Source organism: Bombyx mandarina, chromosome 13 (assembly GCF_030267445.1).
Source record: "Bombyx mandarina strain Sakado chromosome 13, ASM3026744v2".
Lineage (NCBI taxonomy): Eukaryota > Metazoa > Arthropoda > Insecta > Lepidoptera > Bombycidae > Bombyx > Bombyx mandarina.
In genome coordinates this window covers 12,665,393-12,677,875 of record NC_143220.1, presented here as the reverse complement: position 1 = coordinate 12,677,875, position 12,483 = coordinate 12,665,393, and the positions used below count along the sequence as shown (strand labels likewise).

At 39.8% G+C, this 12,483-nt stretch overlaps 1 protein-coding gene and 1 pseudogene across 2 annotated transcripts in view; both read left to right on the top strand.

Moving 5' to 3' along the window:
- Hgsnat (Heparan-alpha-glucosaminide N-acetyltransferase) overlaps positions 1-12,483 on the top strand; it is a 42,269-nt gene that overhangs the window by 3,898 nt on the left and 25,888 nt on the right. The window contains 2 exon segments of the mRNA XM_089732232.1: positions 54-184; positions 1,712-1,827. Of these exon segments, the coding sequence (XP_089588358.1) occupies positions 54-184; positions 1,712-1,827 (247 nt within the window).
- Positions 7,482-11,145, top strand: LOC149501654 (activity-regulated cytoskeleton associated protein 2-like; annotated as a pseudogene). The gene is made up of 2 exons (XR_016324052.1): positions 7,482-10,413; positions 10,701-11,145. The product of XR_016324052.1 is annotated as an activity-regulated cytoskeleton associated protein 2-like (transcript).

Below are 12,483 nucleotides of genomic sequence, written 5' to 3'. Positions count from 1 at the left end.
TTTTTTTGTCACATCATCTGCAACATTAGGTTTAAAAAAATCCTTATTTTCAGTGTCCATTTGAACTCCAAAAGAAGTTGTCGGCTGGTACTGAGGAGTCCTGGGTGGTGAGCACAACACGTAGATCCACGTGGAGAGTGTACACAGATCTCACTGACTCGTATGTAACTGCTGGGAATACCACGTAAGTTGATTACATATAATGATTACTGTTGCTTAATTGACATAGAGAGGAAAGGCACCAGAAGCTCATATACATAATTATGAGAACGGTTTCTTTTTCCTTGCAATATTTTTTTTATAGTGCTTAGATGGATGGACGAACTCACAGCCCACCTGGTGTTAAGTGGTTACTGGAGTCCATAGACACCCACAAAGTAAATGCACCACCCACCTTGAGATATAAGTTCTAAGGTCTAACCACCATTCAAACCGAAACGCATTACTGCTTCACGGCGGACATAGGCAGGGCGGTGGTACCCACCCGTGCAGACTCACAAATTATAATTTTGCGGGTTTCATTTTTATTACACGATGTTATTGCTTCACCGTCAATCGTGAACATTTGTTGAGTACGTATTTCATTAGAAAAATTGGTACCCGCCTGAGATTCGAACTTCGGTGCATCGCTCAACACGAATGCATCGGACGTCTTATCAGTTAGGCCACGACGACTTCGAAATAATTGTCGGCCTCGTGGTCTTATTCCGGCTTCTTCGTTATCCGAAGAGGCTTTGTAAACGTCTGCCCAAGCAAGAGCAGTGCTTCGCTGAATAAATCGCGACTGAAAAGATCCGACGAGAATTTCAACCTATGAGTTAGGTTGCACGTCGCAATCTTCATCGCATTCGACGGCTTCGATGAGAACGGTGCCTGGAATAGGCATTCCTAAATGCATTGAGCATTGAGAGTGAATCGGGAGGACCTGAAATTATGTGTCAAAGGCGACGCCGACTGTGTGTTACCCGGTCACCTGAGTAAAAAAGGATACCTCTAAACGCAGAGTATCAGTTCTAATTGTGTTTTCATAATCTAATTTCATTCAATTTCTTCTCCTACAATAGTTAAAATGAGTGTTTATACACATGTCTGATAGTCAATGCAATTACTAAAGAAAAAAATTACTGAATTAATTTGATCTGGTTTGGCACAGGATACACTTTATCTTGATAAATGACATGACCCGAGCAAGGTCGAATGATTTAACCATTAGATAAATACAACATTGTATTTTGTCTGGTTCGCCGTTTTGGCTACCAAACGAATCTACAAATCGATTGGTAAATTATGGAACAGAGATAACGCAGGCAATTATAAATACGGGTTTTATTCTTTCCGAATTACAAATTTAAGGACGGGAATAGTCTAGACGCGAGGGAATATTCTCCAGTCATCGTTCTCGTCGAACCCGTCGCTTCCGACGAAGGGCTCGACGAGTAAATTAATCCACAGACACAGCTCACAGAGTTTCTCGCCAGATCTTCTCAGTGGGTCGCGTTTCCGATCCGGTGGTAGATTCTGCGAAGCACTGCTCTTGCTAGGGTTCGTATTCTACTAGTTAAGGTTACGTCACCTACTAGTTAAGGTTACGCTGAAATAGCCTCTCAAGGCTATCTATCAGCTTAGGTAGGAAAAAAAAAGGAATAGTCTAGAATGTCTAGAAGCGCATGTAGTTCAGAATAAGGAGTCAATTGTTTTGATGTCTGCCCAGGGGACTTCTGTGCCAGCTGCGTCCAGAGGTCGGAGAATTCGGAGTGTACAGACTGAACGCCACCGGCGACGGATGCGACATCCGAACCGACAGAGAACCGGTCGACATTTACTTGCGTAAGTCTTGTAAATTTTAATGTATAACGAATTATTAAAACTATCCCAGTTTAAGGTGTATAATTTATAAAGTATAACGATGTAAGATATATTTCATTGGTGCTATATCGACTGACAGCTTTTTTAAAACTTCGTGGTTGCCCGGCGCGACGGCGACGTCTTTGCCGCTCCGCCCGCATGCATGCCCCTCCAAGACCCACGAGTAGAGCAAATAGAGATGTGCACGTTATAAATGTAAATTATTCTAGTTTTATTATGTTTTATACGAACTTAACACTTGTTCATATGACTAAATGAACACATGGAAGAATTATTTTATATATTTAGTCAGATGAAAGAAAGAAGAAATCGAAAATTTTACAAGAGTTATATACTCGAGACCTTAGAACTTATATCTCAAGGTGGGTAGCGCATTTACGTCGTAGATGTCTACAGGCTCCAGTAATCACTTAACACCAGGTTGGCTGTGAGCTCGTCCACACATCTAAGCAATAAAAAAATTATTTAATGTTAAAGATATTGTAAGCCTGCTCGGATAGACACCTCCATCACATTTATTTTCGCCGCCAACAAGTCATTACGTTCATTGTAATGACAGATTTGTTCGCATTATAATTGTATGAAAGATGACTAGAAATCACAGAAATAATTCAATAACTTAGAACATTACTCATATGTTTACAAACCTTGTAATTAATTCTACATCCAGTTTAGAATTATACGTTCTGCATATTATAATTTATGACCATTCGTGATACGTAATATCAATGTGATTTGAATATTTTCCTCTTTAAGATACACAAATCGAATTGGTTTTTCTATTATGTTCTTGATGCCACGCACACGGGACCCTTGACACACTATTAGTAATCTGAATGCCCTTGTTGTATATTCGCTATCTCAACTTACTCGTTTATCTGATCTCACTTTCTTTATCAATGATATTATCGTTTTCTGAAAGGATATTAGATTCCGAGTAAGGCTTCTTGCGACGTACAAATGAATAACATTTAATTTGTAAAGATATTTTATATTATTTACTCGTGGTAGGACCTCTTGTGAGTCCGCACGGGTAGGTACCATCGCCCCGCCTATTTCTGCCGTGAAGCAGTAATGCGTTTCGGTTTGAAGGGTGGGGCAGCCGTTGTAACTATACTTGAGACCTCAGAACTTATATCTCAAGGTGGGTGGCGCATTTACGTTGTAGATGTCTATGGGCTCCAGTAACCACTTAGCACCAGGTGGGCTGTGAGCTCGTCCACACATCTAAGCAATAAATAAACAATAAATAAAATGTTTCATTTGGAACAAATAAAAATTTTTTACGTTTCAAAATTGAGCGTAAGATTGAGGTCACATCTCGAGCAATGAGACGAAATTACATAATTTTAATAATACTGGGCTTAAATTGGATTGTAATACAAAAAACAACTTGACTTTCGGTCACTATTTAAGTAAACGTGTTTGTTTCATAAATATTGCGTCGTAGTGTTCAAATTTTCTTTTTAGTGCAGCATCCGCGAGCACATTCATTGAAGCATGACATTGAATTAACACAACGGAATATCATGGTGCAAATAGTTTTATTTTATTTTGAACCTACCTAAGCTGATGATAGCCTTGAGAAGCTATGTCAGCGTAACCTAACAAGTGCAGATAGATACGCAAACAACCGTATTTAGCGTTCCAACGGGAGCCTAAAATGATCAAGAATCTTTTGCCAAAAAAAAAAAACAGATCTTATCTATCCAACATTAGAAATAAGTCGATGTATGTAATTTCCCTATGCTACACCACAGATAATACACTTAATATTTAAGACACTACACTCGAAATGGCTGGACCGATTTCAATGACATTTCCAGGAAATTTTCTAAGCGATCAAGTTGCAATCGGATCAGAGATCGATCAACAAAGCGGACCGGGTTGGACTGCTAAGTGCTAAATGAATAATATCCGTATGCAAAATCCAGTGTATGTCCCTATTCTATAGTTGAATCTATAAGGTACGTATATTGTATAACATATTGAAATTACAAAAAAAAACAATTATCAGAAGGAAATAGTAATTTTGCGGGTACAGACATATGCGTTATCGATAGTTAGGTCTTATGTATTTATTGTACTTGGCGAAAATTACGCTTTTATAGTTGTAAAATCGTGTCTCTTCTCCAAATTTGAAGTCGTCGTGGCCTAAACAATAAGATGCTCGGTGCATTCGTATGTACCGTTTTTTCTAGTGAAATACGTACTCAATAAATGTTCACGATTGAATTCCACGGTGTAAGTAATCGTTCCATTATGTAATAAAAATTAAACCCGCAATCCACAAGGGTAAGTATCACCATCCACCATCACTTATTTCTGCCGTGAAGCAGTAATGCGCTTCGGTTCGAAGCGTAGGGCAGCCGTTGTACTATAGAAGTGAGACTTAGAACTCATGTCTCAAGATTGGTTGCAGCATTTGCGTTGTAGATGTCTATGGGCTCCGGTAACCATTTAAAACCAGCTGCTGGACCGTGAGCTCGCCCATAAACCTAAACAATCATAAAAAATAAATAAAAACTTTCCAATCATGATAATGTTTGAATATTACATGAAGTTATAAAACTAAAAGAATATTTTATCGTAATTTAGTGCAACCGAGATAATATGTTGAATAGTTTTAAAATAATTGTATGCCTATTATCTAATACACGCTGTTTAGAATCGAGCGCCAAATAAATTCGTTACTTTGAGTTTGTTTAATTTTAGCATACACTCGTTATGCAATATGAGTTTATTGAGACCTCAACTTGACGAATCTTTGGTGCGATCCTGGCTTCCAATCGAAGCAAAACAAAATATTGCTAAAAATCCTCTGAAACTTTAACCCACGATATGTTGTGACTCATGATCTCTTACTCGCCCACCTGTCCTTGTGAAACTGGAAAGGGCCACCAGTAAACTCTGCGGTGGATTAAAGTTATGATATTATTATATATAATAGCTATGACGATAAGTTTATGATTTAATTTGTTAGTAAGAAAGAAACAAATAATTGTCTTAAAAACGATTCATTTGAAATCGTCAAGCAGTTTCATTGATAAGACGAATCGTCAGCAGTGGAAATTGTGAAAATGTAGCGTAACTAATAGTAGTCAGTGGCTTCGCGAGGGCCGGTGAAAGTGACAAACTCCAAGTATTATTTATTCGATTGGTTTCTCATCGGTATTATTTATTTGTTTAAGTTACGAAATCACGCGAAGTTTCTTTTTAAATTTGCTTGAATTTTCAACCGCGATCGTTAACTTACGGAAATATTTTTAAAAGTAATCATTTCTATGAAAGTGAATTTCACATCTTGTCTTTATAGACAATGTAATATATCAAATTTATTATTCGATATAATCAAAATTTTTAAGGGTTTATTTATGGTAGTGTATAGATTGAGGGGATGTAATTTACTATTACTGTACAGTATGTAAGTAACTATACTGAGACCTTAGAACTTATATCTCAAGGTGGGTGGCGCATTTACGTTGTAGATGTCTATGGGCTCCAGTAACCACTTAACATCAGGTGGGCTGTGAGCTCGTACACCCATATAAGCAATAAAAATAAAAAAAAACACAAAGAATTGCAATGTAAATTTTTCACTGATTCCAAATACAAGGAAGGATCTGCATTCGGGATGTATTAAATACTTTTTCTAGTTAATTTTCCCTAAAATATATTACTGTGATAAACATTCGAATGTATCACGCTGTGGTTTGAAAATTTACGTACCTAATTCATCTTAACGTTTTAGTTGTTATTTTTTTTAATGTTTATTCAGCGTCTACTTTTGTAATAGCGAAATTGTTTACGTTTTTATGTGAAGAAAATCTATGGTTAAATATTTTATCTATATATATAAAAATGAATTGCTGTTCGTTAGTCTCGCTAAAACTCGAAAATGGTTGGACCGATTTGGCTAATTTTGGTCTTAAATTTTTTGTGGAAGTCCAGAGAAGGTTTAAGAGGTAGATAAATATGAAAATGCTTGGAATTAATTTTTTTTATTTATCGATTGAGGCACTACGAAGTCTGCTGGGTCAGCTAGTTGTTTAATAAATAATGAATTAGTTAGAATGTAGGTATTGAATGTAGGAATAGTTACATATTGAATTGTTTTCTGTAAGTAAAAACTGAATCACTCGTATCGCTTATGATTATGCTAAGTTATATAGAACAGTGAATTTATGAATTTTATTTGAGGGAATTAAACGCAATGAACGATTTTCTGTCAACTTCAATGGAGGTAGTTTTTGACATATGTTTTCGGTGTTTCCCGAAAGTGCTATTTGGAATTGAAATTGGTCACACCTTGCCCGTGCCCCTAGTATTTCTGGTGTCTGAGCGATGATTATCTCATAAGATTACAGTGAAATTTCGAGTCCTTCATGATAGGATGGTATCCATTCCAACTGGTGGTAGGACCTCTTGTGAGTCCGCACGGGTAGGTACCACCGCCCCGCCTATTTCTGCCGTGAAGCAGTAATGCGTTTCGGTTTGAAGGGTGGGGCAGCCGTTGTAACTATACTGAGACCTTAGAACTTATATCTCAATGTGTGTGGCGCATTTGCGTTGTAGATGTCTATGGGCTCCAGTAACCACTTAGCACCAGGTGGGCTGTGAGCTCGTCCACACATATAAGCAATAAAAATAAAAAAAGGAGAATATGTGCCCTCACCTCTTCGGAACATAATTACGGAATACAAAGGTTTTGCTAACACAAACAAAGACGTTTAAAGAATGTCAATTTCCCAAACAAACCTTATGTGGAAAGACGTTGTTGGAAAAGTGTCGCTCTCTAAACAAACCACAAACAACAGATTTGTAGAGGTTCTAATAGAAATTTCACGCTTTACGTAATCTTCACGTAGAAACTTAGTAACCATTACCACGTTTGAACGGTTACTGGGTGCTATTGAAAAATCGTTTTCAGTCGACCGCTTTGAATTTTGTTTTTATTGCTTGTATAGGTGGACTAGCTCACAACCCACCTGGTGTTAAGTGGTAACTGGAGCCCATAGACATCTACAACGTAAATGCCGCCACCCACCTCGAGATATGAGTTCTAAGGTCTCGTGCGTACTCACAAGAGGTCCTGTCCTACCACCAGTAATTACGCAAATCATAATTTAGGGGTTTGATTTTTGTTACACGATGTTATTCCTTCACCGCGGAAGTCAATCATGAACATTTGTTAAGTACGTATTTCATTAGAAAAATTGGTACCCGCCTGAGAGATTCGAACACCGGTGCATCGTTAGATACGAATGCACCGGACGTCTTATCCTTTAGGCCACGACGACTTGAATTTGGTTGCTCTACGAGAAAAGTTTAGTGCCTTCATTGAGCTACTTGTTATAGACGTGGCGTGACGCCCGGTGGACTTGTTGAGTGAAGCAACTATACTAGGGCTCAACACCTAGATAATACCTATTAATATTGTAAATCTGAAAGTTTATATGGGGGATCCACAGATTCGGTAGAATCTGGCGCCAAGTTCCGTTCAAAAATCCCGTTGTAAACGGAGCGTCAGACTACCGACTGTGTTTACTGTGAGCAGAACAGTTTTTTGAGGTTGCGAAATTTTATTTAATTCTACGGTACTTCTGATTCCTAAATTGTATATTATATCAATCACTCACAACTTTATTTTACTGATATTAACTAGTTATATCAATTACAACAATTAATCTACTTGAAATTATTAATTTTATCACCACAAACTATGGCTCGCTCAAAAATTTCGATCCTGACTTTTTTCGATGTAAAAAGTGACATGCCACAGACTATAAATATTCGAGAATGGTAATCTACGGCCGCCAGGGTGCGCTGGAATTATTCCTATTTGTAATGGATTTTATGACCTGGTAACTGAGACCTTTAAGTCATGTCTTATTTTAATTTATATTCATATTTTTATGAAAAATGATATTATGGAGTGAAATGAAATGTGATATTATGGAGTGAAATGAAATGAAGATGATTAATTTGAGACATTAATCAAATGGGATGAAATGAAATGAGATGAGATGATATGGAATGAAATATAATCTCAGTAAAACGGTGGTGGTCATTTACTAAGATCTCAGTGGACTTTTTGGAGGAAACCGAGAAGTTACGTACAGCGGCTTTGTTTAATTTTCCCACATTTGTGCACTTTCACAGATATTAAACAGTTAATAAACCACTATTATTACACATTTAAACCCGAAGAAACACTAAATAGACAAATTAAAACAAATCACACAACTTCACACCTCGCGTTCCCGCCAAAAAGTCATTATTCCTACATAAACTGTAGCTTCAAGGGGATAGTTTGCAGTCCTTATTGAACGGTTTATACATTAAATAACGTTAATGTTGTTACTGTTAGTATTTTAGTTTAAGTACTGCCGAAGCAAGTACTGTTGTTACTGTTGGAGAAACAATTTTGTTTTGTAATGTAATACCGAAATACTTTACGAGATGGCGTTACAAAAAATCCCTTCCCAAAACTATAAAACCGTTGTGATTGTCTACGAATAATAAATAATATAATAACTAATATTTATTCGTAGGTGATTGTTTAAGATGCTATGAATATTTCGGTTTTGATTTCATCAAAATAACTTGAACTTTACTATTGAATTCCGAAGAAAATTCTAATTAAGGCTGAGTTAAGTTCAGCTTTTTATTTAAGCCTCTTACTGTAGTTTTTAAATTACATTTATGCGGATTGATGTTTCAAGGCTTTCAGATTTTAATTTTAAATTCTGAAATAATTAAGAACAGCGTCATCTACCCTTCACATTTGAAACAAAATTTAATTCGGTTTAAATTTGTAAAAGTTGATGTTGATTATTATTACACTGTAACGCAGCGTTCCGTTTCGCGGGGCAACAGCAGCCAAAGGGAATGTGACTCAGGTCCGTGCCGCGACGACCCACCCCGCGCTACCCGCGCCCGCGCATCTGTTGCATCATTCGCACCCCCAATTAGTGCGCGCCAGACTTTGAAGCGGAATACACACGTCCCCGGTCGATACCGGAACTGACAACCCGAGAGTCTCATGCCAGTCGGGCACCTAACATTAAACTGGCAGCCCAAGCGCGGGCCCTTTAACTAGTATTTCGGAGTGAATCTACGTAATTACGACACGTACTCGTCGTCAGTCACGGCGTCAATCCGATTTTCAAGACGTTGAAGAAGAAATTGGTTCAACCGCGGGACCGACGCCAACATTTACCGCAAACAACATGGCGTCATTACAAGAAAGTCAAATGGCAGCATTCGAACGCCTACTCGACCGAGTTTTTGAGCATAAAACTCAACTCGAATCATCAGCAACACCGACGTCGGAGCCGACATTGCCGCCTTCCTCGACGCCCGCTCACCATTCTGGGAACTTCACGTCATGCACGGCGTGGTTCAGCGGAGCGCCCGGCGACTCACTCGACGGTTTCCTTGACGCGGTCGAATCATACAAAGATTGTGCTGACGTAGGACACGCCATCGCGTTACGAGGACTCTCGATATTACTAACCGGAAATGCAGCCGTGTGGTGGCAAGGCGTTAAAGCTAGCATCACTTCCTGGGACGACGCTTTATCATCGTTACGAAGCGCTTTCGGTGATTGCAGACCGCCCCATCGAGTCTACTTAGAGCTCTTCAAAATGTCGCAAGGACAAAGAGAGAAGACGGAGATCTTCGTTGCCAGAGCACGAGCCCTACTAGCTCGACTCCCACCTGGTGACCTTAGTGAGAAAGTTCAAATTGATATGCTTTACGGCCTTCTACACCGTCGTGTTCTTTAAAAGATTAAGAAGAGACGAAATAACTTCATACGACACGTTATTAAAGAAAACGCGCCATATCGAGGACTCCATCTACGAGACCAGTCCGCCTGAATTTATTCATCATCCTCAGCGAGCGACGCCACGTTCATCGGGTAGTACCGTAGGCGAAGTTCCCGCCGGTGCTTCGACTTCGCAGCATACATACGCGCGGATGACGCCGCGGAAAATATTCAACTCGGGCGCCGCTGGCGGCCCGCCACGCGACGACAGCGCTGCGCCGAGCACCGTTCGAGTCCCCGCGCCTCGCTACACGAACACTGTTAATGTATCATCTACGTCGATTGTTTAAAGACTGTTCTGTGTTTATTGCAAAAAGTACGGACATATTCGTGATGAGTGTTTAAAATTAGCGTCAAAAACGAAATTCGACAACGAAAATACGCAAGCTGTATCCTCGTGTTACGGGTGTGGTACCAAAGGTGTTACTCGGTCTCAGTGTACAAAGTGTAACGCAAGTTATTACGCCGTCGACGCTGCACGGGCCCGATCAGTCACATCCGATTTACCTATTGGTAAAGTAAATACACAGCTGTCAAGTTCAGTGAACTCTATTCATCGCGACAGCTCGTTGCATACAGCTTGCACTTCAAACACCGTAAAGTCGTCCATTTATATTAATAATCGTAAACAATGTTTTGTTGATAATGAAAATAATTATTATCCTACCGATTTTAAGGCGATTCTTCCTCCGCGCTTTTTCGGTACTGATAACAAGGTTAGACTTCAAAATTATTCTAGACTTAATCATAATATAAACAATAATATTAGTTCTAGGAATAGGCCCCTGATGCGTTACTCGAGTGGTACCGAACCAAAACATAGTTATTCCGAGGTACCAAGTGGCCGCGATAGGGTGGGTGACCATGATGAACGAAAATAGGGTGACCATGGAAAACGTCGGACATTTTTCGACGATTAATTCTAATGTGAAAAGTGTTGCCCAGAGTAACTCTACTGAGCACCAGGTTAGGTTAAGACCAATTTTAAGTGTTCAAATTTTAGGTATACGAGGTAATGCTTTGTTGGATACGGGAGCTAAGAGTAGCGTTGCCGGTGCGTTGCTTTATGAATTGCTGTTAAAGCATAACCATCCGTGTGAGGAAACCAGGCGTCGGGTGAGGCTTGCAGACGGTTCCGCGCGCACCCGCCGAGTTTTGCTCACTACTCTAGAAGTAAGGATAAGTCCCGAAAGGTCAGTAACCCTTGAATTTACTGTTTTTCCAGATGCTCAAAATAATGAAACTTTGCTTGGCATGGATTTTTTGGTGGCGGCAGGTATTGTGCTTGACTTTGCTTCATCCACTTGGCATTTTTCGGGAAAACGGGTTACCTATCCAATTGAATATGAGTGCCCTAAGCCATGCATGTTTGCTTCTACTGCTGACTTCCTGCGTGATGATAAGGGTTCTATGCTTGGCTCCGATGAACGGCAGCAGCTATCACATTTAGAGCAGCAGAATGGAGACATCTTTAGGGTGGGGGGAGCCCCAACCCTTTACGCCGAGCACCACATTGATACCGGTGATCATCCGCCTATATCGGTACCGCCGTATAGGCTCACTCCTGTGCTTCAACAGCGAGGAGAGGTTCTCGCAATCGATTTGTTCGGGCCACTGCCAGAAGGAGAGCAGGGGGAGCGATGGGTATTCCTGGTAGAGGATGTAGCTACAAGATGGGTAGAACTCTACGCACTTGTTGATGCCACCGCCGTGGCTTGCTCCCGAGTCCTACTGGAAGAGTATTTCCTTCGTTATGGCTTGCTTATGCGTCTAGGGGTGTAACACGTAAGTTCATGCCACGACGGGATGGCCCGTATCGCGTAGTAAAGATAGTTAGTCCTACAACGTACTTCATAGCAGACTTGTCAAACAATGTCATCGGCAAGTATCACACCGCGGATTTAACCCACTCTCCGTCAAATTCAAGTACCTACGGATCCAATTATGCCAAAGAGGCAGAGAGGATGGCCGCGTCTTCAGACTAACAGTCCCAAGTTGGACTCGGGACGCGTTCCCGACTTGGAGGGGGAGTATGTAACGCAGCGTTCCGTTTCGCGGGGCAATAGCAGCCAAAGAGAATGTGACTCAGGTCCGTGCCGCGACGACCCACCCCGCGCTACCCGCGCCCGCGCATCTGTTGCATTATTCGCACCCCCAATTAGTGCGCGCCAGACTTTGAAGCGGAATACACGCGTCCCCGGTCGATACCGGAACTGAAAACCCGAGAGTCTCATGCCAGTCGGGCACCTAACATTAAAACACTAATTAATTGAGCGTTTCATTAGCTTTTAAGCTGAGTGACTATTTATAATTTATTTTTATTAAGTAATAAATGAGCAAAAAATAATACTTAACAAAAAGATATGAAATCCGAACAAAAACAGTTTCACTGTAAAAAATTGCGCCAAGTCCACGTTTATAAAACTCATCTCAATAACATTTGCACTTTACAAAAAAAAGAAGACTTCAATAGCTTTCATTCTCTACAAAAATATGTGAAATACAAAAAAATACCAAGAAACCGTCATAAAGATGAAAAAATTAAAAAAAAAATGTTGAAAATTTAAAAATTAAAAAATTAAAATTTTATCGTACTTGGCGCGCGTCATTGAGTACCCCAAAAATTTTCGGAAGAATTTCAACCCGAGAAAAAAACCATTTTGCTTTAATATACAGTGAAAGCTGAAAAAGTTACCCAGGTTGTCTTTTTCGCTCTTGTTAGCGTTTTATGAGAAATTGAGACAGAACTACGGTAATTTTCAACAGCTCTCACTATATACCTATGG